This window comes from Balaenoptera ricei, chromosome 16, assembly GCF_028023285.1.
Source record: "Balaenoptera ricei isolate mBalRic1 chromosome 16, mBalRic1.hap2, whole genome shotgun sequence".
NCBI classification, from domain to species: domain Eukaryota; kingdom Metazoa; phylum Chordata; class Mammalia; order Artiodactyla; family Balaenopteridae; genus Balaenoptera; species Balaenoptera ricei.
In genome coordinates this window covers 119,795,342-119,823,237 of record NC_082654.1, presented here as the reverse complement: position 1 = coordinate 119,823,237, position 27,896 = coordinate 119,795,342, and the positions used below count along the sequence as shown (strand labels likewise).

Genomic DNA, 27,896 nt, shown 5'->3' with positions numbered 1-27,896 from the left:
ATCCAAGGGCCTTCTTCCCTTGGTTCCATCCTTCTCTCTGGATTCCTCTTCATGGTCACTTAGCCCCACCACCTAGTGACTCTACTTTAAGTTACAAACTCTCTATACCCAACTTTATTCTACCTACATAGTTTGTTTCCCCATCTGATTTTCTCTTCCAAGAAGGCCATGATCTTTCATGTCTAAATTCCATCCGTTCTCCAAAATTCTGCTCAACTGGCATCAGAGCCATAAGTCTTTCTTCCTCATCTCTAAACGAGGAAGTACTTTACCTGAACTGGGCACTGATCTTTTTTTCCACCTTGTCTTATAATTACTGCCTTTCCTGGATGGTAAGCAACTGGAACCCCTGGCCTAGATATTTTTATGTCTCCCAGAGTGTCTAACACAATACCTTATACACATAAGACACTCAGTAAATATGTGGTCAGGTGATCTGCTGATTGTGTGATTCATTCATTCATTCATTCATTCATTCAACAGAAGAATAATCACTGGTTGTTCAAAGAGTATTGCAAATGCCTTGAGACTCATCAGAAGTTTCTTTTGTATTTTCTACACCACTTTGCTATTGCATGTTAAAAAAAAAAATCCTTGTGCAAATACAGAAGATACAAAAGCAGGAAAAACTGATTCTGTGAAATTTGCTGGCACTCTCCCTATCAGTGAATAACAAAAAATTCCTGGGTTTGAAAAGACATTCATAATGTTGTGCAATATCATGTAACTGCCTGCAGTCACAGTCTGTAAGAATGTGTATTCCTATTCTGAACATTAAAGGTTAGGCTTAAAAGTCTAAGCTATGGGGTTGACTCCTCAATTTATGAGACTAACACTGAATAAGTTATCAGCTTTTTCACATGCACAAAAGCTATAATTAGCTCAAGATTTTGCAAAACTATGAGCCACAGTGGGAAGGAGTCAAACTCCCTGTCCTATCAACAGATCCAACCAAGTGAAAAATTACATTATTTATTTTTCAATAGGGCACTTGGTAAAACAAATATTTTAAGCAAATTCATGTCTATGAAGTGCACCTTTAAATGTAGTTCATATGAGTATTCGATTTCCTTATAAAAACCTATGCACTGCCCATATATTAAATAAGCATTTTACATGTATATAGACTCACATCAAAGAATTTTTAGTCAGAATTCACAGCAGGTATCTCCACATTAATACCAGATTACGTGAGTCACATAACACTTGCTATCTTTTCCCATCCCAAGCCCCTGACATCACACCCTTACATTAGTTTGTGGAACAATATGCTATATCTGGCAAGAAACACTCATTATTTTGGGTTAAAATGAATTTCATTTTCTTGACTCTGTGTCTCTTACTGTCATTTTACTACGATACAGGGACATACCCCAGGTTACTCTGTAAGGAAAGAAAAAAAAATAATTTCTTCTTCAATTGTAGAAGAACCTGCACAACTCAATCTGATCATTGTGTGGAGGAGAAAATCTTTCCAATGACGACATCTTCCTGTGTCACTTGATTTTATTACAGATGTCATCTCTGCGTGCTATATTAGTGCAGCTCTCTCTTCTTCTTTCAAGATTTTAATCTGAGTCTGTTGCTCTAACATTTTATCAGTTCAAAATACATGCTGTAAACCTCCCTGGCCATCAGATTTTCCTGTGAGCTAAAAATAACCCGTTCCTGTCAGTTAGAATTAGCTGATAAAGAGTGTCAGAGCCTGTTCTGAATAAGTTTGATAACTTCCTGTTTATGCGGCACTGACCCTTGTCTAATAAAGCTTCTTTGCCCTAGAATGAGAGGAGATTCTGCTGCATTCTATTCCTTAATGGCCAATACTGATTACTTCTGAAAGCCTTTAATACGTTTCCCATATTAGACATGAACAGATGTCAGGTATGTTGCCAAGGGAAATTTCTTTTATGCAATCTTGGCTTGTTGTACAATAATAGCCCTTTCTCAACATGGGAAAAAATTACAGACCCAACTAATTTCCCTGACAGGGGAGAGTTACATATGTTTTCCACTTGTAGTTTTTACGACAAGTTTACAATTTTGCCAAAGCTGGAACTAATTGGGACTGTTTCCAAAAGCGGCCCAATAAACCCCCAAAAGTGTAGAGCCATTTGAAAAGGCAAGTCAGCGATGGTTTGCTTTTGCATTTTCTCCATTTTGGTCACAGCAGGGTGCGGGTGGGGGGTTAGATTGCAAAACTATTTCATTTAAGTCGCTTAAACACTTACTGTTTCATATCCTCCCAGTTTTTGAGCAGCTTGAAACATAGTCCAAAGGTTAACTGTTAGAGGGACAATAAGTATTTAGATAAGCATTGCATTAACATATTTCCAAGAAATGTCAATTAAAACATTTTGCTTTGTTTTTTTCAATGAGAAAGAGAAAAAAAAAAAAAAAAAAAGAAGTACTAAACGTAACCCAGGGAGCTAAGTTCTTAGGAAACAATTTGCCAAAGGGTGTTCAACAACAGGATATATTAGTACCACTTAAAATATTTCTTAAGAAACAGTCACAAATACGGAAATAGTTCTACTTTTAGGATAAAGGACAAACACAATTTTTAGTCCTATTGCCATCAGCAGACCAAGGGAAGCTAAGTTACAGCCTCCTTGGGAAAAGAGGGGGATTTCAAAACGGGGGTTGTTCTTGTAGGACCCTTAGAAAGAAGCCATTGACTAAACGGTAATATATAATGCCTCCTTCAGATAAGAACTCTCCATAATCAATAAATAACAACCACTTTAATATATGATTAGCTTCTTAATAGAATGTCTGATGGCAGCACTATATTAAAAGCTCATAGCATATTTCACTAGCACATGGTACCTTGCACTGAGAAGGAAAACAGCTATTTCACCCTTGAGGCTGCAGTGATACAACAGATCAAAGGAAAGGAAGATACTGGTTCACAGAGGAATTGAGTCATTTGTCCACTCAGTCCCCTAACTTGCCTGTGTGATGTTGCAAATTTATATTTTTAAAAACAATTTTCTCTTCTCAGGGCATGCATGTGTTTATGCTATTAAACATCTACGCCAAATTGCTAGCAACCCTGTTCATTTGTACTAAATACCATGGAATGGGACTGCTACGGATTTGATTCTTTCACAAGAGGGGAAAATTGAACTTCAAGTAATTCCTTGGTAAAGGAAATGAAGAATAAAATTAAAATTAAAAAAAAAAAGAAGGCTCTTTGACACAACACGTTCGAAAAGCCTCATTGAACCCTGCACTATTTCAAAGCTATCAAGAGCCCTGCCTCAGCCTTGATTTAATCTGAACCAATGCATAATGCAACAAAGCTGTTCATAGTACATTAATTTTACTTCTATTTCAAGCAACCAGTTTTCAGACAAACATTGTTATCATTCGTAGTTATATAAGTTTATAATGGCTGCGAGTGTTCTCTTGCAATCAGTGCCAGTTGCTATTAGGTATGTAAATTGTTATGTAAAACATACAGGTTTGACATTCTTCATCAAAATGACACATGGTTTTAATCTAGGAAGATACATTTGGAGAAAATACTATTTCAAGCCAGGGGCTCATCGCTTTGTGTGCCACAAAGTCCAGACAGAGGCAGTATATATATTCATTTGTGAAATCAGGACAGGGTCTGGGTTTCTTCTCTTTTTATAAGGAATTCTGCTCAGCTAAGAGTTCCCTGTTCTACTTTAAAATATATGATGACGCTTACATGTACATGTCAAAGTAATTCAAAATTGGGCCCTCGGTTCAAATTTGTGTATTTCTTGTTTCTTCTGAAGTCATCAGGTTTTTGTTATCTCCTAACAAATTTTGGGGCTTAGGAAATATGTTTTCTCTTTGTGCTTGTTTTGTCCATCTTTAAATGTCCTCCTTTTAAAAGCTGTCTCTTCAGGCAACATCTGTGCCTGATAAAGCTACGTCATATTATTATCTCAGAAGAAAGGCGTTACAGACACTCAAGACTGACAAAACAGAAAATGAGAAACTTTCAACATGTCTATTTCCAGTCATAATCAGTGGATTCGAGCCTATAAATATCTCACTGCAACTGCCCCAGAAGGGAACAATATCGCGGAAAGAGGCAGGGGGAAAAATTCCTGGCCTGGATGATTTGTGGATTTAGTATAAACAGAAAGCATCATCCCCAGAATAGGATTTCAACATAATCCTGAGTCAAAATTCTTTTTTCCCAATTCAAAGAATCTGAGCGCTTTTGATATTTCAGAAGTGAAAACAAGTATACTTACTCTGTTTAAAACCTAAATACGGTATCCGTTCTATTGGCGTCTTCCTTTCTTTCATGTATTTGTAAAGTGCCACCAGGAAGGCCTGCTCGTCTGCCCTGCACTCTTCACCAATTCCAACCTTGGGTTTTTCTTCATTGGAGACTTTTTTGCAGTTATTATGGTTATTCTTCGGCTTGGTCAAGGCTGACCTGGCCTCACATTTCACCTGGAAAAGGGAAAAAAAACACGCCACATCAAATCAAGCACAGCTCTGGAACACTTACAAAGACATAGCTAGGACAGGAACCAGTCAACTACCCTTGCCCTGAAATAGCTCTTAGAGGCACCGCTGAATATGAATTGTCTCAGACCAGGAGATGGTAAATTTCTGTGACGGGCCCGAGAGTAACTATGGCCGGCTCTTGGGCACTATCATCTTGGTCACAGCTACTCAACTCTAGCACGAGAGCCGTCCCAGACAATATGTAAATGCATGCATGAGGCTGTGTCCCAATAAAATTTTATTTATAGAAACAGGTGGCCAGTGGGCCATGGTTTGCCAACCTGTGCCAGCCTCTTTTAGACTCCTTACAAGTATGTTGATACGAAACCAGAAACAGTGTTTGCATCTACTTAGGACCATTCTCCCGTCTCTTTATACACTTTATTTTCCTAAGGGGCACCATCTGTTACTATCATTGAAGGAACCCTGCGTTCTTAATAACAGTCCCATGTTTCGCACTTTGTATCAAAATGAAAGGCAAGTGCATTTCTTCATAGTAAACTTATCTTGTTGCCACTCTTCCCAGCAACCTGGAAAAACAGGTCAATGCTGGCAGATGTTGGCATCAGGAATACCAGCAAGGTCTCTGCTATCTGTCACCCGAGGGTGATGCCCAGATACACCCTCAGTAGGAAACAAAACACCTCACTCTTTAAGGAGGGTGTCTCGCTTTTCAGTCAGCTCTGAGAATCTCATAGATGCTAAGTTGCCACAAAGGAGAAAGTAGAGGTCAGCTAAAAACCCAGGAAGAGTAAGTGAAAAGCTCCATAATTAATAAATAAATGACAGTAAATGGGCCAGATGTTCTTCCCTCCACACTCCAGGCAAATATGGAGCTCGCCACATGGAGCAGCTAACCTCCTATTCCCTCCTCACTGCCACCTTCTACAAGAGGCTTCTACAAGATGGTTGTTAAATATAACACCAAGTTGCTGAGCTATCTTAATTGTCAAAGGGGGAAGTACAAAGGGTCAAGCTCCGAGTTCAAGTGAGCCCATGGGGAATGTGTACATTCCAATATTCTTTACATCTCCCGATCTAACGTCGGAGAGAAGAGGATGATTGCCCAGGAAATGTTATGAATTAAAATGTCCCACACATTCAACAAGGTTTTCCATTTCAGATTTCTGACCCCTCTTATTCTTTCCCTTCAGATTCTCCTTCCCAAGCGCTAAGAACATAAAAGGATACACTTATTTATTAAAGGGGAACGTCTCCTCTAAGAACATAAAAGCCTACATTTATTTATTAAAGGGAAACAGACGTCTCCTCTGCAAGGGTCTTCTTTATTGTTTATTCTCTCAAATGGACACACTAGTTTAATATCTCTAGAGTCCTGGAAAAAAATAAAACTTCCTGCACAACTCAATCAACTGGGCCTCTAGATAAGATTTTAATTTTTAAAGATCAGTGGAAGTGGGATGAAAACATTTTTCCATACGGGATTTCTTCTTACAGTATTTTCAAACTTTAGTACTTTGTAACATTATATTAAGGCAAGCATCCTGGGAAGCTTTATATTGTCATCATTTTTCACTGTCAAATTTCAGATTGTTGAGTCTACAGTTCTGATGAGATCCGTAACTTAACGGCTCTTTGAAATCATAAAATCACTCCAGTTCTGATCTGTGTTGCTCTCTGGCCTTTTTTCAGTGCTCACTAGCAGCCAGGCTCTATTCTAAGCCCTGCTGTGGCCCTATCTCATTTCATGCTCACAACCCTAATGGGGCAGGTTATTACTCTCCTGTTAGGGAGGAGGAAACAGGTACAGAGAGGATGGGTAACGCATCCAAGATCACAAGATCACGTCCAGGTTAGTAAGCGGCGAGTTTGGAATTTGAACCCAGGTACTCTCACTCGATGGCTTGTGGTTTTAAACACTGTATTTTACTGACACTCATAAAAATATTAAATTGGTAGTCAAAACATACTTCCAGTTAAAGAGCATATCTTATCACTAGGCATTACAAAACCTACAGCTTAGAAATGTGATTTATCAAATGAGAAGTTGAAGATAAAACTCGGTGGTTTCCAAAGTGTAAAAGGGCTCCATTCCTTCCATTGTGTGTTGAGCAGAGGGAAGGAAACCAGTATCAACGGAGCAGCTACAGTGAGCCAGGTAGAGCGCCCTGGGCTTCACACAGTCTACCTAATGTCCACAAGAATCATAAAAGGGAGGTTTTGAGCCCCATTTCACAGTCGAGGAAACTGAAGCTCAGCGGTGTGTATTTTAGCGTGTGGCTAGTGTCAGGTAGAACCCTGCGTTGACAACTCAGGTCTCCCACACTCCAAACCCATCTTTTAAAACCAGGAGTAGATGTCAGTTTTGCATATTAAAACAGGCTGAGGTCTTAAATCTGCAGTGATAACGGGCCACTTATTTATATTGTTAGGTCAGAAGTGCCACTGTTAAGGGAGTATGAGGTTTGCCCCTCAGCGTCTAGGGAGCTGCCTCACCCATGCAGAAACACCCAGAAACAGAAGGAAAGCACAGAGGGCGCGCACAAGCCCGACCCAAAGTCATCCAGACCCCACGATCACAGGGGAGGCTCCAGGTGATACTGGGCTGCCACCTACTGAGCTGCATCCTGAAAGTCGGGGCGCTTCTCTTGGGGGCCAGGGGCTTCGTAAGACATGAACAGTGCTTTCTGTTCTCAGACTAGCTCCCTACGTTTCTTCACTTAACATAAATGAGCTCTTTAGGGTATTATTCTGTTTCTGGATAGGACCAGGCCAAGTTCCTTTCTACATTTTTTTCACACTTACCGGAAACATTCTCAGCATTTTAAGCTACTGAAATATGACACGGGAGCTAGTCTTCATGCTGACCTTGAGAAAGCCCAGCCTTTTGATGGTAACAGTTAATTTACTAGATCTGTTCCCCCCACCCTCCGCCCCCCCAAGACCTGAACACCTTACACTTGTTGAGTTCACTAAGAGCTTTGGGGTTTCCAAAGTGATTGAGGAAGTGCTAATTAAAGAATCCACATTTAACATTTTCAGTGAACCACCACCTATTTGATATTAACCACATCCTTTCACTGGATTGAGGTGTAACTAATTCAGCCTTCAACTGGGGCAGCAAGATGTGCTGAACCAGCAGGAAAGGAACTAGAGTCTAATTTCGATTTGGTCACTAACTTCCTAGGAAACCCTCGTTTTCTTCCTCAGGAAAGCAAGAAGGATAACCCCTGGGGTGAGTTCTGCGGACCAAATGGGATGAAAAATATTGAAAATAATGGAAGTATCACATTTGTGAAATATCAAAAGTGTGTTTGTGATTTAAATGAAAGAACATATTGCAGTTTCCCTTTTTAGTGTTCCTTTAAGAATATAAGCCACCTGTCAATGTACTTCTGGCCTTTGGAAAGTGCTTACAGGATGTGAAAAGTCATTTGCCTTTTATCAATGGAGGCCTTTCATTAGAGAACCAGGCTGAGAAGACTTCTCTTGTATAGGTCGCCATTATGGATGGGCTTTTGCCCCAGACCTGGATTTGTGTTGGACACATTCATGACATCTTCAGAGAACTGGTAGCCTCTTCTCCATGAGACTTTTGCTATTGTTGGAAAGCCATGAAATTCTCTGTCCCTTGGAAAACAGAGTCTTGCAAAGTTAGTTTTCATGTTCTCAGTGAAAGCGGGCAGCCTTTGGATAGCAACAGGCAAATTACTTGACTCGCTTTTCCAGTCATGCACACAACAAACTGAGTGGGTTCTTATTCCAAGAGCTCTGCTGCGTGGAGCTGCGGGAAGCTGGTACTTATCCACAGTTAGAAATGGTCTGTTTGAGGCACTTTTGAAAAAAAAAAAAACAGTCATACAAGTCTTGGTCATAAAGCCAAACTATCACCTGAAATGTTGCTTCCAGTTCAGCAAATGATCAGATGGTCACAGCCTTGTAACCTCTACGGTAGCGTTCCATGAGAAGAGGCCACTTTAAGTCACAAACGTCTTTTTAATGCTGTCCTGGCCCCAGATGTGGCTTATTCATTCAGCAGGGATTTTACATCCATTTGTTGGTGCCAACAGATAAGCCCGCCCGCCGTACTTCATACCTACCAGTCTCTCTCTTCTAGGTGAAGCGGTCTTTCCAGACCCACTGGAAGCAGCCGAAGCAGGACTGTAATCCAAGACTCCGAGAAGAGCAGGGCGTTTCAACCAGTCCCCGGGAGCTGACTGCAGCATGACATTCATCAAGTCACCACTGAAACTAATGATGGAAGGATGATCCTCCTCCTGGTAAAGATTCTAAATGGCGGTGCTGGTGCACATCAGGTGGAAAAGGTCACTTCGAAAACCCAGGCTTGACTACTATCCCTTCTGAGAAGGGTAAGTCAGTGAACAGCAAATACAGACTCCAGTTCTCTTCAGTTTTGCGGGTCCTAGTAGGGGTCCTGAGCTGCCTTCCATGGAGGGAGATATCAGAGGTGCTGTTCTTTCAGATCAATTGTATGAGTTCTGTAAAACTCCCAGAGGCATTCTTTGGTGGTGGCTCCAAATGAAATGACATGGGAAGGAGCTTCCTCCTGCTGGGCTCAGGTGCAGAACATGCTGGGATAAACATGTGATGTCACCTTAGAGGTATGGGGCAGGGCGCCAACACAAGACCTTGTCAGGACAAGCTCTGCTGAATGCTGCGCGCGATCCTAAAACCCTCTCACTCCATTCTGCAGTATCTTGCAAGCCACGTCACAGGGAATAAACTGTTCCCGCTGACATCCTTCAAGACCACAGCAGTCGAAGCCCTAGATAGGTAGTTGTAGGGCCAAGATGTCCGAATTCCTAGAAAATTCATTTCTGGTATCCACACAAGACTCACTCGCAGAAGGTTAAAGGAACAGAACAAAAATAACTTTAGGGAAAAACAGATTTGTTTTTAGCCAGAAAACACACATTTCTACTGGGTGGTCTCTTTTTAACCCCTTGCAATCTTGGAAGCGTGAAGAAATTTTAACCAATAAGTCTTCAGAACTTCCTGATGAAATAATCCTTGAAGATAAGATATAGAATGTGAATGTCTGGGATTTGCTTCTTTACACTGGGAGGAGAAGAGGAGGCCATGGCAGAAAAATAGTAGATGGTCAACAGAGACCTGAATTGATGTTTTCCTACATCAGGATCTTCCAAATTCACTAATAATGCTCCCATTTTCGTAAGCTTAGTCCTTGGATCTGGAAACGTGGTATCAGTTGAAATCCGGGCTTCAATTCAGGTCCTAAAGGGGCTACTGCTGTCTTTGGCACAGAAACAACACCTAAACGCAAACACCCCGTAAACGGAATCATGGAAACACGATCCAAGCCCACAAAAGTAAAAAAAAAAAAAGATAAGCCTAAAAATATGAAGTGACACTTCACCCTTCATGGTGCTAAATACTTCAGGCATGCACTTTCCAGATTCCAAAGAATGCTTAGGCCCCAGGGTCTGAAAAAGAGTCTAGAATTTGGACTTTCATTCTGCATCAAGAGTGATCTTTAAAAACATGTAAATCTATATATGAGTCTATGTATACATGTAAGTACTGGGCTACGTGTCTTTAATTCTAAGGTAAATTAGAGGTGACTTTGAAAAAAAAGTAACTTGAAAAAAGATTAATTCTAGCCATTTCTAATTTAATCCTCTGTTAACTGCTGAAACATATTTAGATGAGTACATTCAGAAAGAGGATGGTTCAGCTCGTCTATTTTTGATACAAGCAGAGTAAACTATGTCATTGTGTCACCTACTATGAAATCTCAGCCTCAATGACGTGGGCGCTTAATCATCTGTCCTTTACCCAACAGGCCAAACAGGGAGGTGGGAAGTCTTTCTGTTGACTAATCAAAATGCCTGCACTGCCCCTCCCCCAGCCCCCCCCCCCCGGGGGGAGGAGAGGGGAGGGGAGGTGGCGGGAACAGGCACAGCGGAGAGCTGTGAATAGCAAAGTCAGACTCTGAATTGAAAACTGCCACCAAGACACAGGAGCAGAGAGAGAAAGAGAAGAGGGAAAAATAAAAAGATGCAGCAAAACGAATACCATGGAGCCGAATGACCGTACCTTGGCAACGGATTTGCCATCGGAATTGTTGTTGGAATCTTTACCACCACTGAATGAATCTCTTCTCTGTGGGCATGGTTTCTTTTTGCGTGGTCTGCCTTTAAGATTTGGCGCTGAAAACAAATGGAGAACAGATGAGATACGTTTTCATTTGCGTGGGTTTCCTTATGAAAAACCAAGGATCTTAACTCCAGTGGCGCCCTCTAATTGTTCAGAGAAACATACACATGTGTGGTAGCCAAGCCTCCTTTTAGGCGTCTCTCTCTGAAGGGCTGCCTCTTGGTAGACTCTACACTTCTGTCCATGCTCCCCAAAGCTAATCTATTACACTTGAACGTGTCTAATTAATATAAATAAAATGAAGCCCTGAGCTTTAAAGGATGATGATAAGGAAAATGTACTTCCCCATTGTTATAAAAGAAACATGCTGGGCTGAAAGACAGCCCTGAGCCTGGCTCATTCTTTGTTTTTTGTTTTGTATCTTGTTTTCAGAAACCCAAATGATATGCCAGCCCATTATGGTACCATAGGAATGTAACGTTTGAAAACATCTCTCTTCAAGAGTGGAGACATGAGCATTTTCTCAAAGTATGATACAAACAAGTAAGGAGAGAGCTGTAGAAAAAGAGGCATTCAAAATAACAATCTGAAAAATATTATCCCATGTATTTACTATTAATATTGCGACCAGCATGTTTCAAATCTCAACAAATCTGGCAGATACATTTAAGTCAGCATGTTCTCTTTTCCTTTTCAATGTATTTTTTTTTATGAAGATCTTGAGGGTTATTTAAAATAACTTCCAAAGATCACATTGGAGTTAGCCTGATTCCGTGGAGATTATACTTTTTAAAAGCCATAGACAAGACACAAATCAAAGTTATATTTCATCTTGGATGCTGAGCTTGAATCCCTTTAAGATCCATACAGAAAGAAGGAAAAAAAAAAAAAAAAGGCTGCTGTTTATTGAGTGCTACGACTCTCCGGCATCAGCTTTCACATTTAACTTCATCAGTCACCGGAGTCAAGCAAAAATAAAACAAACCAACGAACCGACTAGCCCTTGAAGAATTCCAAACTAACAAATTATACCCCAAGCAATTTCTTTAGGACCTTTCAAGGTACCCACACTTTTTTTTATTGCTTTAAGGTATGATTATGACCATGGAAAATCTGAACAACTCAAACCCTCTTAACTGTTGTTAATCTTACTCATGTCACGCCGTTAACCAGTGCTTTTAGGACACTGTACACTGTACTCCTCTTAACAAACACAATTAATCCCACTAATTTGATTTTCTACTGTGGATAATAGTCTTGCTGTTGACAAAGCACAATAAAGCAGAGCTGCCTTTACGATCAGGCAAAAGTTTAAAAAAGTGGCTTTGGGGCTCAGACTCCCCCCTTCCCAAATCCGTTCTCCTCTCATTTCCCCAAAACGTTTGTCTGAAAGTCCATCTCAGAAAGCCAGCCTGGAATTATCAAAGGTAAACAAACTCACAAACAAAAAATCAAGCAAAGAGAAAGCGGCGATTACCCATTCCAGTCGACAAACATCTGCCTGATGATGTCTGTGCTGGTGAAAGCTACAGCATGTGACTGCTTCCCGGCCCTACGTCCCTGAAGTCTCCACTTGACTTGGTGTGGATGTCAGCTTCCCTCCGAATGCGGGCTGCGAGGCTCAGCGCTCTGCTTACAACTCCCCTCCCCCGGCAGCTCCATTACTCATGTAAACACACAGCAGTGACTAGCACGGGGGTGTGTGGGATGAGCTCGGAGGACTTGGCTTGAGTTGCCAGACTGGCAGGCAGGGCTTGCCTCTCTCTCTGAGACTACCACACGGGGTTGGTGATTTCATCCGGCCTGTTTTGTGGATCCTGGCCTCCTGCTCCCCTGTCAGAGCCCGATGCCACCTTCCTTCCAGGCTCGGCCTGGAGCCAGGGCGGGGACCATTTTGGTTTGAGGACGCAGTGTAGCACAGAAGTGTTTCCACAACTGACCCAAGGGCTAAGACTTTAATGACCCTTAGGGAAGGATGTACTTTCAAGTCCCTTATCAAAATAATAGCAGAGCAGAAAGCTGACAGAAACCCACAGAACTTGGGGTAGGTCTGAGGCATTTCATTAAAAGGAAGAAAACAATATTGCCTCTGTTCTAAGACTTGTTACTATGATCTTTCCTTCCTAACATGTTGGCAAAAAAGCATTTAAACCTAAAAGGCATTTATTTCCAGAAAAGCTTTCAAATCCCAAAGGCCTTTTAGATAGAGAGAACTTGCACTGAACAGGCTGTTTTGAATAAAGGCAAAGGTTCCGGGAACTGACAATAAGTCATCCCCAAATCGGGTCTATTTTCTCCATTCTTTGAGCTGCTTTCAGAACCCAGAGAGGCACATGCCCTTCCCCAGCAAATTCTGAGAATTGCAAATTTAGAAGAGACTAACACCTAATAGTCTGGTCGCACAAACTTAAACTCTAAGTGGAATCTGATCAAGAGAAAAGGGCTTTTGTCCCCAAGAAAGGCAAGTACACTGATGTTTCAGGTATGGTTACGTAAATCTCACCAGCCACTAAAGCCTCAAACTCAAATACCTCTTTTAGTCTCCCCTCTGAACTTCTTTTCCGACCTTCTCTGATGGAAAGTATCGCTGTATTATTTGTACTTGAGCTGTGCCTCATAGCTTATTATTATACTAAGTTGGAGAGTCCTTAAGGGCAGGACCATGTTAGACTCATTTTTCTCTGCCCCAGCATCCCTCCAGGGGCAGCACTGCCTAACATACTGTTGAATAATCAAGTGACTAGTGGAAATACAGGTGCCCACATAGGCCTCCTTGGTGTCAAGAGCTGGGCTCGCCAACCTGACCACATGTATGCCCGTCACACTGGGCACCTGAAAAACGGCACTCACCTTTCCTGCTTACCTGTGAGCTCTGGGAGCACACCCCAGTGGCTTGAGTTTGCTGTAGGAAATGGGACGGAAAACCTACAGCCTTTGGTTCCTGCTCAGGGTAATTGTATCTGGCATCTCAGCGGGGCCATGACTGTCCCACATGCAATGAACAAATGCCCTGAAGAGCATACGTTCAAAGCCCCGGGGGAATGGAGCGTGCGGGACTCCGTATGGGGTGGGAGCCCCCGTCATACAACTGGAGACTTTTTTGGATCCACAAGACCCCAGGTGAATCTTTGGGACCGAAAGGCTGGCTTTTGGGGATAGCGAATATTCTTGTCCCCAGATTACATTTTTTTCCTACAGGGTCAAGAAGACAAATCGTTTGCTAGGCGGGTGAATGAAAGCAAATGCTTTATGGTGTGGTGCGGTCAGGGGGGCGTGGCTCTGGCCTTTAACTCTTCCCCACCTCCTCCTAGCTGCCCCGGACCAACCTAAACCTGCCCTCTCCTTGACAGCTAAGGGCCGCACACTCCCTTAGAGAATCCAAATCCTAAAACTCCAGAAGCACACCAGCTCCCGTGCTTTAGATGAGAGCAGTCTCTACCAACAAAGCCATTCTTGGAAGCCAGCAATACATTTACTGATAGCATAACTGGTTCTGGTGAGTTCTACTTCAAAAAAAATACATGTAGTGTATTTTAGGGTGAAGCAATAAATGCACAGTTACTTTGATATGTGTGTATAGCCACTGGCCAACCCTGGCCTGGCTCAGATAGTTCAGTCAAAGCTCTTTGCACGAATGTTTTCAGTATTATTCACAAATAATACTAATAGCTGATGCTTACGGAGCACTTTTTCTTGCCAGTCAGCACTCTGCATACAGTAACTCATTTAAAACTCAAAACAAGCCAACAGGAAGGCACAAGTATTATCCCCATTTTACAGACCAGGTAACTGAGATAGAGTGAAAGTACTTTTGTCTTAGGTCATACCACTAGTTACTGGTAGCAGAAGGCTTCCAACCCAGGCAACTGGACATCATCCAGAGCCCCTGCTTTAAGGAACTTGTCCCTAACAGAGGACACACACACTGTGTCTCATAATGAGGTATTTATATTATTAACTTGGGGCTGGCAGTCTCCAGGGAGCTTTCCCCAAATGAAAACACTCTCAAATACCACACAGCACGAGGGCGCTGCAGCCCATCTCAGGCATCAGACAGTATCCTACAGCCCTGAGGGCGAGCAGGGTCCCCATCAGTTAAGTCACAGAGTTCCAATAAAACTTAGAGCACCAAAGTACATTACCCCCTTGCCGTGAGCCACTGACTGACTCTTCTGCCTAATCGGTGAAAGATCTCTGTGGTTTTTTTAAAAAAAAATCTTCCCTCTCTGACTGCCCATCTGTTCCTCTTACTCAGCGCCATGAAATTAACAAGCATTCACCATTGTGACGTCACCGCTATTTCTATAGGTGTTAATCCCAGGAGACTAGGCACCCCCCAGTGCCCCAGGCTACTTTGACATCTGACCCATGTGTTTTGTTTTGTTTTTTCCTTTTCTTAAAAACTCCTTCAACTATTACTGAATCAGTGTCTTTTTTTTTTTAAACAGTACAGCAAAACATGCTTTGTGTTTTGCTTTGTTTTTCTTCAAGAGTCTAGAAGCTCAGAGTTGCAGGCGTTCATGTACGTATTTACTTCACTGTGGGTTCTGACAAGTTATGTGTCAGGGCAGCACAGGTGTGGGAAACTTTCATCTTGCAATAATAATAATAAAACAAAGGAAATGTAACCAGTTACTGGCAAAGTAAATTGCTTTTGGCTTAAATGTTCCTGTTTTTTTCCTACTGTGTTCTTCCTGTCATGACCGTCTCTCTTTTTTTTTATAACATTTATGCTCTTGGAAATGCCATGAAGATAAACTGCTATAAAAGCTGGATTGACTCATCAGTTAACAACTCTTTCTTCTCGTTTTGCAGAGGATTTTGTTGCCAGCACAGCAACATGTTCTCTCGAGAAATTCTTTGTGAGCTTCCACTCAGAGATAGGACTTGCTTGTTGGTAGGGGCTGGAATTAGGGGAATGGAAAACCAGGCATCATTTTCCTAAGAGTTTGACCCCCAGGGTCAATGTCTAGAGGAAGCTGGCAGAGCGTTAACTCATTTGATTTGCAAGTTGTGTGTGTGTGTGTGTGTGTGTGTGTGTGTGTTAAACACTAAACACAAGTCAGAAAACTAAACGACACCGATTGAAGTATTATGGACTGGCAAACATTGTTCTATGCATAGTGTGCATTACTGATAATACTTTGCATTTCTTTAATGCCTTTCCTCTGAGCATCTCAATTCTTTGGTACATTGTCTTTACAGACAATAATCTTAAAATACTCTGGCAAGTTTCAGCATGGAGCACTGCTCCTGCTGGGGGAAGAAAAAAAAAAAAAAACCTATCCTAATTTAGTTATCATTTATTGTGTTCTATTTTCAATGTTTCCCTTTTGACTCTTTAGAAACTTCCTCTTGCACTACAACAAAAATAGGATGAGTGTTTTTAAAGTTATTAACGTATGAGTAAAAGATTTAGAAACCGAGAATGGCAGAAGGCTTGATCAAAGCCACTCCTGAAATTTATGGGTGTAATAAAAGAAAGGCATTTCACAGATAATCTCTTACAGAATTTCAGTTTTCAAATACTTGGAAAAAAAGAAAAGAAAAACAGAAGCTCTCAGCTCTCATGTTGGCTTTAACTTAAAGCCAACATTCTTACTTTTAAATTCATAAATGATTCCCTGAAATTTTATTTCAGATCCACGGTTACGTTCCATATACTCCCCGCTCCACACCTCACAGAGCAAGGCCAGAAAACTGCAGCCGCTGGTACTCAGCGTCTGATAATTGGCTGAATCTTTCCATGAATTCACAGAGCATCAATTATATATAGATTTAAGAACACGCAAGTTTACTTTTATTCTGTTCGCCTATAAATAATTTCCCACACCCAGCAGAAATGTTTGAGAAGCAACTGTGCTGTCTGAGAGATGAACACACCGGGCCATTAACAAGCACAATTCCATCCTGAGGGGCTTGCTAACTTAAATGATGACTTTAAAGCAATAGGCACAGTTTTAAAAAAAGCTGCAAGAGTGTTATCATTTTCTGTCATTGTTCTGACAGTTTCCTTTTTAAGAGTAATTTTTTTCCTCAAATAAAGGCATTAAAAAGATGAGTCCAGACTTGCAAGCTGAGACCAGAGCCAGCCTCAAATGCCCTCACTCTCAAATGCCACCAAGACGAGGCAGCCCTGAACAGGGACCAAGGGGTGTGCCCCAGGGGAATGGTCACACTCACTCCTCTGGATGTCATGGCTGCTTTGAGTTTCCAAGGTTGCTTTAGCCCAAGCCATACCTTGATGTGGGTTCAACCACCGTGCCTATTAACTACAATTTAGCATTTCCAATGAACTATGCTCTCACTGAATCCAGGTCCTCTCCTACCACCTGTGGAAGGGTGAGCGGTATAGTGTTATTAGAAAGAGTGTGGGGGAAAAAAAAATGAAGCAGGCTTTATATGAGGTCAAGCCACTTGGGCTCTTTGTCACTGAGATCCCCAAGAGTCACTAATGAGAGTGGAATGTATCACTGCATTTGTCATACCTGGACTGGTCAGGCAACTTAAGTCCAAAACAGCCGTGGACTTCACTGACTGCTCAACAAACCATGCAAGTAAACACTTTTGTAATGCCTTCCAAATATGCCCTGTCTTACTCACTCCTTGTTTCGTACTTGCGAATGCTGGAGCAGTTGTTAATGCCTCTGATCAAAGTCTTAGTAATTTCATAGGCATGTGATTTGCATAGCTATTTCCTGATCCGCCTTCTCTCTGCCCTGGAGGTCTTCATTTCTCAGAAACACTTAACAACACAGATTATTTGACTTCTCCCCTTCCCCCAGCCTATAAATGGAACTTGACTTGCTAGCTCATCTGTATTGCTAATTGGTTTGAAAGCATGTGACTCCGTGCATTCTTGCCATTAATACACAATCAAACCTCTTTTTTAGTCAGGTTTTACCAGCAGTGATGGGCAGATCTCTATCTTTATTTCCCCTCCGTGTCTTGAGGAGGGAGACAAATTTAAATGGCCAAATGTTATCTTATATTATTTCAAAATGATGTAGGGAATTCCAAAGGAATTCAGAAATGCTCCAGAAGTCCATGATAGGCTTGTCTAAAAGGGCACTGGCAAAGAAGAAAGGGATTATAGATGGCTTTTCACTACCACTTGCAGAGTAAGAGGGAAATCGGGGAGCTAAATTGAGGTCTAGAGTGAGGAGAGATTCTGGGTTTTCAGAGGATTGACTCTTTAAGGAGAGAGTTCTGGAAAAAGGGAAGGAGACTGAAATCAGTGCCAGGCCTTTCAAACTTTGGTCTGTCCTGGCTACTCACAGTATCCTCCAACCATCATCACAGTATCCTTTCAACCATCCCAGATGAAAGATCCCCTTCAGGACCTTGGTGGCTCATAGCTGCTCTGCAAATGCTTATTCGTCTTTGGGGTAATGAAGTCTATAGGCCATGGCCTCAGGAGACTGTGGAAAGACTCTGGCCTTAGAATTCCAAATATTTTGTAAAGAGACATCAGGGCAGCATGGACACCTGAGGGCTTAGCTTGGATCTTAAGGTACAGGAGGCAGCACCGTGTAGGTGCTCAGGCTGCGCGCAAAGGGTCAATTTCCTCCCCAGCTGCAAAGTCTTGTCGAGAAGTCACAAACCCAGCCAAACCAATAAATGGACTCTAAAATGCTATCGTGGCTCAAACTTCACTTTCCCATCTACCTGGCAACTCATTTCTCCTGCTGTTCATCTCCCCAGATGCCAGGTACCCACCAGCCATTTCCAAGCCCCAGGCTCCTCAATTAATGAAGATCATGCTGGATGTTGAGGAAAAAAAAGAAAACCTCATCAAAACTCCTACAATTAGAACAAGTGTGTCGTCTCAATGCTCACTATGTACTCTTTCTTAAGATTTTGAAATAACTCATGTTTCCATTTTTTGAAAACTATTCAGTATACACAGATTTCGTTTTTCTTAGTATGATTATCTACAATACCAATAGAACATTAACTTAAGATTCTTGTCTTTTTTTTTCTTAGGCTATTTAAGGATCCACTTTGGAAATGATTTTTTAAGGACATTTTGATTTCTGTAATTTATGAAGTTTATAAAGATAGGACCTCTTGGGCTTCCCTGGTGGCGCAGTGTCCGCCTGCCAATGCAGGGGACGGACACGGGTTCGAGCCCTGGTCCAGGAAGATCCCACATGCCGCGGAGCAACTAAGCCCACGAGCCACAACTACTGAGCCTGCGCTCTAGAGCACATGAGCCGCAACTACTGAAGCCCGCACGCCTAGAGCCCGTGCTCTGCAACAAAGAGTAGCCCCCGCTCACCGCAACTAGAGAAAGCCGGCTCGTGGCAACGAAGACTCAACACAGCCAAAAAAAAAAAAAAAAAAGATAGGACCTCGTAAACATAGAGAATTAATTTTTGTCTCTCTCTTTTTTTGTTATAATCAATAAACCTGTTTATTCTAGTCCATGATTGATATGTTCTATGGTGTTACTATTGTACGTGACAGCACAGAAGCGCAAGCCACATTTTTGTATTGAATAACCTTGCGAGGATCAGTAAATATCAGAACAGTTCTTAAACTCGTGTATAAATAGAACATTCTTGTTCAGCCATTTCTCCAGGTTTGGAAATGAGATATTCCATTTTCAACACTGAGGATAATTGATTTGCTGCATCTCTAAAGAAAACATTGGAAGTAAGTAAAAGAGACTTTTTTGTGTGTGTATATATGTGGATTAACATGGAGATATTTAACTTACTACAGACTTGGACTAATATAGTATGAGACTTTTCACTTTTTCAAACACATACGGAAAAGTAAAAAGTAAAAGATCATCAAGTAATAGGTTCCCGATTTCTTTTTAAAAAGATCCCAAAAGGAATTTGTACTTAAAGGGGATTCTTCACTCTCTTCATGTTTTTCTACCTTTCAGAAAGAATAATTTAAGAAATAGGATAGTCCCAGGGAATTCCCTGGAGAACCACTGGTTAGGATGCAGTGCTTTCACTGCTGAGGGCGCAGAGGGCGCAGGTTCAATCCCTGGTCAGGGAACTAAGATCCCGCAAGCCACGAGGTGCAGCCAAAAAAAAAAAAAAAAAAAAGAAGAAGAAGAAGAAGAAGAAGTAGCATAGTCTCTTACTTAGAAGTAAAAAGATGACTGTTCCTGTTTGTCTGAGACTTTGAGACATTCTTCTTTGCTCAGGTAAATCCCTCTCATCCGTTCCTCCTCTATGAGCTGCGAGCCACAATACTGGAAAACGACTTTAAAAGCTCTACTGTGGTACCAAGGAACTCACAGGTGGCAGAGAAGAGTGTGTGTTGCAGCAGGGTAGAGTGAGGGTCCAAAAGGAGAAGAGAAAGGGGCTGGTGGTATATTAAGTAAGGTCAGCTCGTTATAACCCCAGCAGGGCAAGCTAGGGAGCTCAGCTCCCGGGAGTGAGAGTGTGTCACACTGTGGGGAAACAGCGGACAGACACTGATAGGAATCTTATGATGAAGATAGAGAACACACAGAAGATGTTAGAATTTATTCCCACTTATTTCAGTGAAAGCCAAAACATTTCTAGGACTGTTTAGAGTTGCTCTGTCCAATACGGCAACCACTAGCCACATGGGGCTCTCGAGCACTTAAAAGATGTCTAGTCCAAGGACTTCCCTGGCAGTCCAGTGGTTGAGAATCCACCTTTCAATGCAGGGGACGTGGGTTTGATCTCTGGCCGGGGAACTAAGATCCCACGTGCCATGCCCGTGCACACCGCAACTACTGAGCCCGCACGACACAACTAGAGAGCCCCCGCTCCACAACGAAGATCCCGCGTGCTGCAACTAAGACTGGATGCAGCCAAATAAATAAATATTAAAAAAAAAAAAAAAGATGTCTAGTCCAAATTGAGATGTGCCGTAAGTGTAAAACACACACTGGATTTCCAAGACAATACAAAAAATATGAAATAGCTCATTAATAACATGTTATATTGATTACATACTGAAATATTTTGGACATACTGCATTAAATTAAATGTTATTAAAATTAATTCTACCTGTTTCTTTTTACCTTTTAAAATGGGGTTATTGGAAAATTTTAAGTTACACATGGCTTGCGGTATCTTTCTCTCGGGTGATGCTGGTTTAGTCAACAGTTCAACGTTACGATTATAGATATAGGTCCTTAGAAATGTGTGTTAAAGTGCAGACAGAACAAGACTAACATCTGAAGCTAAAATAGTCAGCAAAAATCATGAGTCAAACTTTCCATACAATTTAGAGTTTTATTCACTGTTTTGCAGGGTAGTCATGCATAGATGTTAGTATCTGAAAATTTTGCCAAAGCTGAGGTGTCTCCTTTGTAAAATTCAAATCTGGTAATCATTGATTCAAAGTAACCACATGGCCCCGATGAAGATGTTATTTCATTAACTTCCTTAACTAAGATGTCAAAGCAAGTTTTAAGCCTTGACAACAGACTTGGGGAGTTGGGTGGGGGGTAGGGAAGAAAGTGAGAAAAAGAGCTGTCTAATTTTTTATTTTACTTGTTATTCTCTCCTGCTACCAGCATGGGCTGGGCATAAGGTAAGTCATTTGTGAACTGAATAAGAGAAAATCGATTCTGAGTGATTTTGGCTCACTGGAAAAGTAGAAGCTTCTACACCACGAATTGTTGAATAAGTTCATGGTCTGCGTGTGTTTTTCTTTTTGGAGTTTTCATCTGCAAGTAAGTAGAGAGGTTTGATACAGCCAGGTCCAAAGGCAAGGGCACAGCCTTCACAGCTTTGCCAAGGTGCTTGAAGTCCCATGGTTTAATATGACATAAAGGGAGACTGTTCATTGAAGACAGGAGCTCCATCAAGCCCAGAAAAGTTGACAGAACAAAAAAGTTTGAACTCTAGGGGGCAGGAGAGGAGATACATCCTTTTCCCAATCTTAGCACCAAAAAGACCAGGGGGCATCACTCCGAGAATATGGCTGCTCAGTTGGCCCCATGTCTCAACTTCCCAAATAACTTGTCACAGTTGCTGAATCAAAGCCTGTTCCCCCTCCACCTCCTCACCTTTTGATTCCTGTGGCAGCAGCAACATAGAAACATACCTAGACATTAAGGGTTCTCCAAATATAACATGCCAATCAAAGGGCTACACACCTGCCTGGATTCTTTTATGGAACCCCCTGCCCCTTACCCCCTTTTTAGGGTTCTCATTATAAAAATAAAAGAACAGCAATGGTAGCAGTAGAAATAAGCTTAGGAAATATTTTCTCTTCTTAGAAGGCAAGAGTTGCTATAGCATTTAAGGCAGTAACATGCAGCAAGATTAAGACCAAAATCCCCGCAACATCAACAGAAACGTGCAATGACTATTATTCATTCTACTGTATAATACTTATAACAATAATTTTTATGAAATTATTTGGCAGGTTCAACCTACATCCAGAGAAGCAGTCTGCACACCTCTGGTATGCTTTTGATATCTAACTATAGCAGTATTTGTCTTTGTCCTCCAAACTCTTTTATAGCACATGGCATGCATATTTCAGCATCCAACATTATTAACTCATGACCAACTGTCAGTTGATGGTTATCTAACACGTGGGGTCTCCACAAAAGGGATCCTTATTTGGGCAAAAGCTCTTGTCTGCACCAGTCTGTCTATATTTTCCTTCAGAAGAACTTTATTTGGATTATTATTCGCTGTTAGTGGAAACTCGGAGGCTGCATGTGTGGCAATTGGAAGGCGGGGAAATAAATCCTTAGCAAGTTAAAACACTTAGCTGATATTAAAACCATTTCTGGCTTTGTTAGCTGAAAGGAAACTCTCGGTTGCCCTCTTGTGGTCAATCTATGTGATGTGGTGGGATGACCATTAAAAACCCAGAAACTAACAAGAGAGTTTAATCAAATACAGGTAAGAACATTCAGCCTTGACAGAAACAGTCACAAATCACAACCTTATGTTGTTTTATATGTTTTAGAATTTACATTGAGCAGCCCTCCTATGTGGAGAGGGAGGGGGGAGGGGGGAGGGCTAGTAATATGGAAATTAGAACTCTGTCTTGCTGGAATACAATGACTTCCCTGTATTTACAACCATAACTGTTATATATGTGGCAAACTGATTTTTAGGAGATTTAGAACCTTAAAAAAAATCATGCCTACATTTTCAAAGTTTCTTCATAACCAAAAATAGACTGATGTTCCAACTAGTTTGGAATTATAAGAACCAAGGAAAGAAGTCTGAATAATTCCCTAATATGGAAGAAAACCACTTTTTTTTTCTTTTTAAATAAGGAACAGTTTATTTGTTTCTGACAATAGGCAACATATGGAAACGCAGAATTTATAGAAGTTTAAGTACAGAACTTAGCCTTATTGCCTAAAAATAAAATTTTATAAAAATCTGAACTCCAAATCTAATAATTGGTTACCCAATTTGGTATTTAATTTTAATTTTAAAAAACAGCATTTAAATAAAAATTCTGCTGTAGGCCTTTCAACAATTTCCTGCCTAACAGGCCCATCCCCAAAAAGCAAACAAACCTGGTATTAAAACAGACTGAGGAGCTTAAGAAAACCTGGGGGCAAAGTACATGAGAACATAAACTATTTTTCATCTTATTACCAGTAAATGTACCATTTCCCTCTTTTATGTGTCTTCTCTCTAGATAAAAGCCGCTCCTCCAACCAGCATTAACAAAAATGCTCTGTATTTTTAATATGAGGTTGGGGGCAGATTAATCTTAACTTGGCTTTTCCACTCACACGTGGAAGTTCAGTGTTGCAACAACAGTTGTTTGGTTTTGTCTTTGAATTTGCAAAGTTCTTAAAGTAATTTTACTACAAAATTAAACAGCTGTGAGTTCTTTAGGAAACATGATGATTCTTGTTCTTTTTTGTACTACCGTGCAAGCTGAAATACCCTTTCTTTCATGTCTTTTTATTCCAAAATGAATTCCCTAGTTAGCCTTGTTTAGCTTTAAAAAAATATAATGAAGAAAGGGGGCGGTGTCTGCTGACCTCTGAAATTCATCCGCATTTAAGCACAGGGAGCTCACACAAGGTGCACACTCAAAAGGGCTTTTGTTTAAGTCCCATTATGGAATGAAAAATGATACTCGGCCCCAATTTAATGCCAATCCTTGGGTACAACAAAGCCATGTGCAAATATTTCTGTGGCGCAAGGGATCTTATGCCTATTTTGCAGATGAGAAAACTGATGCAGATGAGAAAACTGAAACATCAAAAAAATGGTGAGAGAGTGAAGAACGAAGACGTTCACAGAGACTGGAATTATATTTAGAATTTGACTCCTAGCCCAGGACTCTTAACCACGTGAGGGCTCTGACTCTTCGGAATCAACAGAAGAGCAATTTTAAAACATTCTTTTGACATTATTAACCACAGCCTCAGGGCTCTGGGAAGTGGAGGCGGGGCCTGGAAAGGACACAGAGCTGCTAGGTGACAGCCTCTGGCGACACTAATGAAGTGGATTATTTGATCCATACCACCATCTACTCGAGGAACAGTCAGGGGCTTAGCAATTCCCTTTGTACCTTAAAAAATTAAAATCTAGATTTGAGTGCCAGTGTAGACGGCCTCCTAAAATACGGAGCCAGAGAATCATGACAAGACGTGAAGTGCAGAAAGTGGTTTGTGGCTTTTCTACTGGATTTGGAACCAAAGATCGCCGCTAGGAGCTGTGAGGACGGTAGGCTTCTTCACTTGAGTAATTTAAAGAATGATGAAATTCCAGAGAGTAAGGAGACCCTCAGACACCATCTAGCCCAAACCCTTATTCTACACATCAGGAAAGGGAGGCCCAGAGAGTCTGCCAATTGCCCAGAGTCACACTGGTGTCTGTTGGCTGCAGGCGATTAGCAGCAGTGCCTTGGCAACAGACGGCTTTGCAATGGGCCCCGAATACCTCCTCTCGGGTCTCTGCAGGGCAAGCTCCGTCATCCCAAGACCATGTAACTAAAACACACTTTCCAAGGAACTGCAATTAATAAAGTCAAATGGGAGCTGACAAGGACATTCCCGCTGTGTTCAAATGCCAAAACACACAACGGAGAAAGCTCACTTGGAGCGCACGGACCGTGGGTCCTTCTGGCGGGACGTCTGTGCACCACACTCCCAGCTGTTTGCTCAGACCAAGATGGGAGGGACTAAGAGGAAAATACTCACGAAGCCGTCGTGGCAACACTTGGCACTTGGCGACGGTGCCTGCCACCTGCTTGCTTTTGCTGGGCTGGGCGGAAAACCGAAGGGGCCTCCTCATGTGCGGAAAGGCTTTGGGAATTCAAGACCTCTGGGAGCAACGGACCACTGCCCACCTTGCTGCGGGGCGTCCTCGGTACCTTCCAATAGTAACAAATACCCTAGAGGTCCCAAGCTCTTCACGTGGCTCCGCACCTGTGTGCCCGAGCTCCCCGGCTGTCTCCGACAATACCCTTCCTTTTTCACCATTTTCCCTCCTGCCCCAACTTGTAATTGTTCCCCAGACTCGCACTGGGAATTGCATCCCCCAAAAAACTTCCTTATTCTCCCACATCCCCAGCTGGGGGAGGAACTCTCTGTCTGTAACTTCTGTATCCAGTAGGCTTCTACCCTAGCACCTAGCACCCTGTATTGAAATCCTCTGTGAGTCTCTCTCCTCACCAGACTCTAAAGGGATGAGGTCTGTCTTAGTCACTGTGGCATCATCATAGTAGGTGAACAATAAAACTTTGCAGGCTCTCTGTATCATGTTTTGAAAGCAGTGTCTGGTACTTAGTGAGAGTCTAGTAAATGTTCATTAAACTGCACTGACTGCTGATTCCACTAGAGAAAAGAAATACCTCTGAAGACGGCAAGGTGGCTGGGCTGTCCTTGGTGGTTCACCTTCCTGTCTGTAGTACCTTCCCTTGGTTGCCATTAGTAAGGGGGGAAAATACATGTCCACATTTTATTTCCCACTATGTAACTCTGAGACCCAGCAATTGTCAACCAGTTAAATGCTTAACAGAGACCTGCCTTGTCTGTGAATCTATAAATATGACTTGTTTTGCCAAGACCCTCCAAGCCCATGGGATGATGCTGGCCCTACTGGAGAACCTAAACAGGGGAAAAGACAGCAACACCTAAGAGAAACAAAGTTCCCTGGGGAAGATGGCAGACTGTCTGGTGAGAATTACTTTTTTAAGAAAACCCATCCCTGCAAAGCTACCTAAAAAAATGTTCCTGCAGGCCAAAGTCTGGGCAAATCTATAATGTAGAGATTAAATTTAAATTCTAATAAAGATTTTCAACAAAGATCAATAAAATAGGAGATTGATCTGCAGTTAAAAGTTCCCAGTAATGGGATAGCCTAGAAATTTCATAAATAATGCTTTTATCTTGATTGCAAAATAATCCCCTGCCACAAAAACAAGGCAAATCAAGGTAGGAAATTGTTCAGCGGGAATTAAAATGTCACACTTTACACAGAATAAAGCATTGCAATCACCAGGGAAACACACATTGCAAATGTGTTAACACAAAATTACATACATCACTTAATTATATAAGCGCATAGCTCCTGAGTAACCCATTAGCTAAACATGTCGGGTTGCGGTTGAATATATACATGCAATATTTTTAGCACAGAGGGGATGTAACTATGTCGGGCCTGGCACCATAAAGCCTGAGATGGCAAGTGCTATTAAACTGAGATGCAATCATGTTGAAAGGAAACATTAACAAACGGCAGACAATTGAGAAGAAAATACAGTGAGCTTGTGTTCTACTACATGTGCTTCCAAAACCTTATATAACTATTCATTGTCTATTTCGTCTGGCTTGCATCCCTGGTTTGTTCTATGCGATACTAATTTTATAATAATAAACTGCTACACCAGTTTTATGAAGTCACACATGCAGAGAGGTTGCAAGATGACATTACATCTGATTACCTTTGGCAGCAAAGGACACTGTTCTGAAATTAAACAGTCTCATTCAAAATCGCCATCCGCTTTGTTTAAAATGTCCCTTAGAGTTGGCTTCTGAAAAAAGATACACCTTTCACTCCAGAAGTCTTGTGAAGTTGGTAAAATTGCTGCTGCAGACCCAAGTTTCATAAAGAAGGCAGAGCCTTGGAGATCAGGTAGTTCTTCACAAAATTCACAAACCAAACCACCGTGTGACCCTGGGCAAGTCCATCTCTCTGGGGTTGAATTTGCCCATTTATCAAAAAGGGATTGAAAGATTATGACTGAGAAAGACTACGAGTGAGATAAAATGAGACAACATGACTAGCACATTATTTGGTATCTAGAAAACACTGATAAATGGTGGACGCCATTATTATTACTATTATACGCACAGACACATGGAAGTAATACATCAAGCATTTCAAGAGGCCAGTAGTTCTCTCGTGGGTGAGTTACTGGCACACTGGGAACACCTGCACCCTCAGCATAGAGGTGAGCACCCAAGAAGAAAGAGTAAGTGCGATCAAAGCTGGAGGACCGCTTGGCAACTGGTGTACCTCCTTGGAGGCTGACAGCTGTCCACTTGCGCAGAGCCTTCCAATAGAGAGCCAGTAACAGAGGTTGTTAAAAGAGGGGAACATGTCTTGGTGATAACTGATTCTATGTTTGGGGCAACGTTATATCTCAAAACAAAAAGTGAAGAAAGGAAACTGCCACACGGTAGAGTATCGCCTAAATAGGGTGAAACATTTTTTAAAGAAGAGACTATATGCCAAGTATCTTCATTCTCTAAATTAATCATTGAAATCCCACCCCCACCCCCCGGCCGCCAGCTCATCTGAATCCCCTGTGTCTTGAAATCACCATACAGAGGCCTCTGCACACTGTAGGAGCTCAATTAATAGACAGAAAGTTGAATGGAATTGGGGACCTCCCTGGCGGTCCAGTAGACTGCAGGAGGCGTGGGTTCCATCCCTGGTTGGGGAACTAAGATCCCGTGTGCCACATGATGCGGCCAAAAAATAAAAATAAAAAATTTAAAAATCTGAATGGAATTGAATATGGTAGGCCAAGAAAACCTATTGTTTGTAGGAGTCCCAGTATAGACAAATCTATGGGAAGGCTGAACCCCAGATAGAATCCAGGGCTTTTCCTTTGGCATTTTCACTAGAACATTCCTATTAATCAAATACCGCCTTAAACAAGCCACAACCTGGCAAAAGAGCAAGTTCTATCTAAACAGAAGCTAGTGAAGGTCACTTAGAAGGAAAATAAAGTCATTTAAGAGAAAGTATTTAAGGTCCTGATTTCTTACTCGCCAAGTCCTGGTTTTGCCTCTAACACCTCATATTTGTTGATTCGATACATACTTATGGAGTTGCCATCATATGCCTGACCCT

The 27,896-nt window shown here is 41.7% G+C and overlaps 1 protein-coding gene across 2 annotated transcripts in view; it reads right to left on the bottom strand.

The window, feature by feature from the left end:
• The window catches only part of ARID5B (AT-rich interaction domain 5B), a 188,628-nt gene that overhangs the window by 34,712 nt on the left and 126,020 nt on the right, over positions 1-27,896 (bottom strand). The window contains exons 1-4 of one of the 2 annotated variants that reach the window (XM_059899413.1): positions 12,074-12,220; positions 10,537-10,649; positions 4,236-4,440; positions 2,229-2,281 (exon numbers count right to left, since the gene is read on the bottom strand). In XM_059899413.1, the coding sequence (XP_059755396.1) occupies positions 2,229-2,281; positions 4,236-4,440; positions 10,537-10,649; positions 12,074-12,077 (375 nt within the window). In that variant the 5' untranslated portion in view covers positions 12,078-12,220. Of the gene's footprint in view, positions 1-2,228; positions 2,282-4,235; positions 4,441-10,536; positions 10,650-12,073; positions 12,221-27,896 lie in introns of those variants that run through there. The other variant, XM_059899412.1, reaches the window with a different exon arrangement.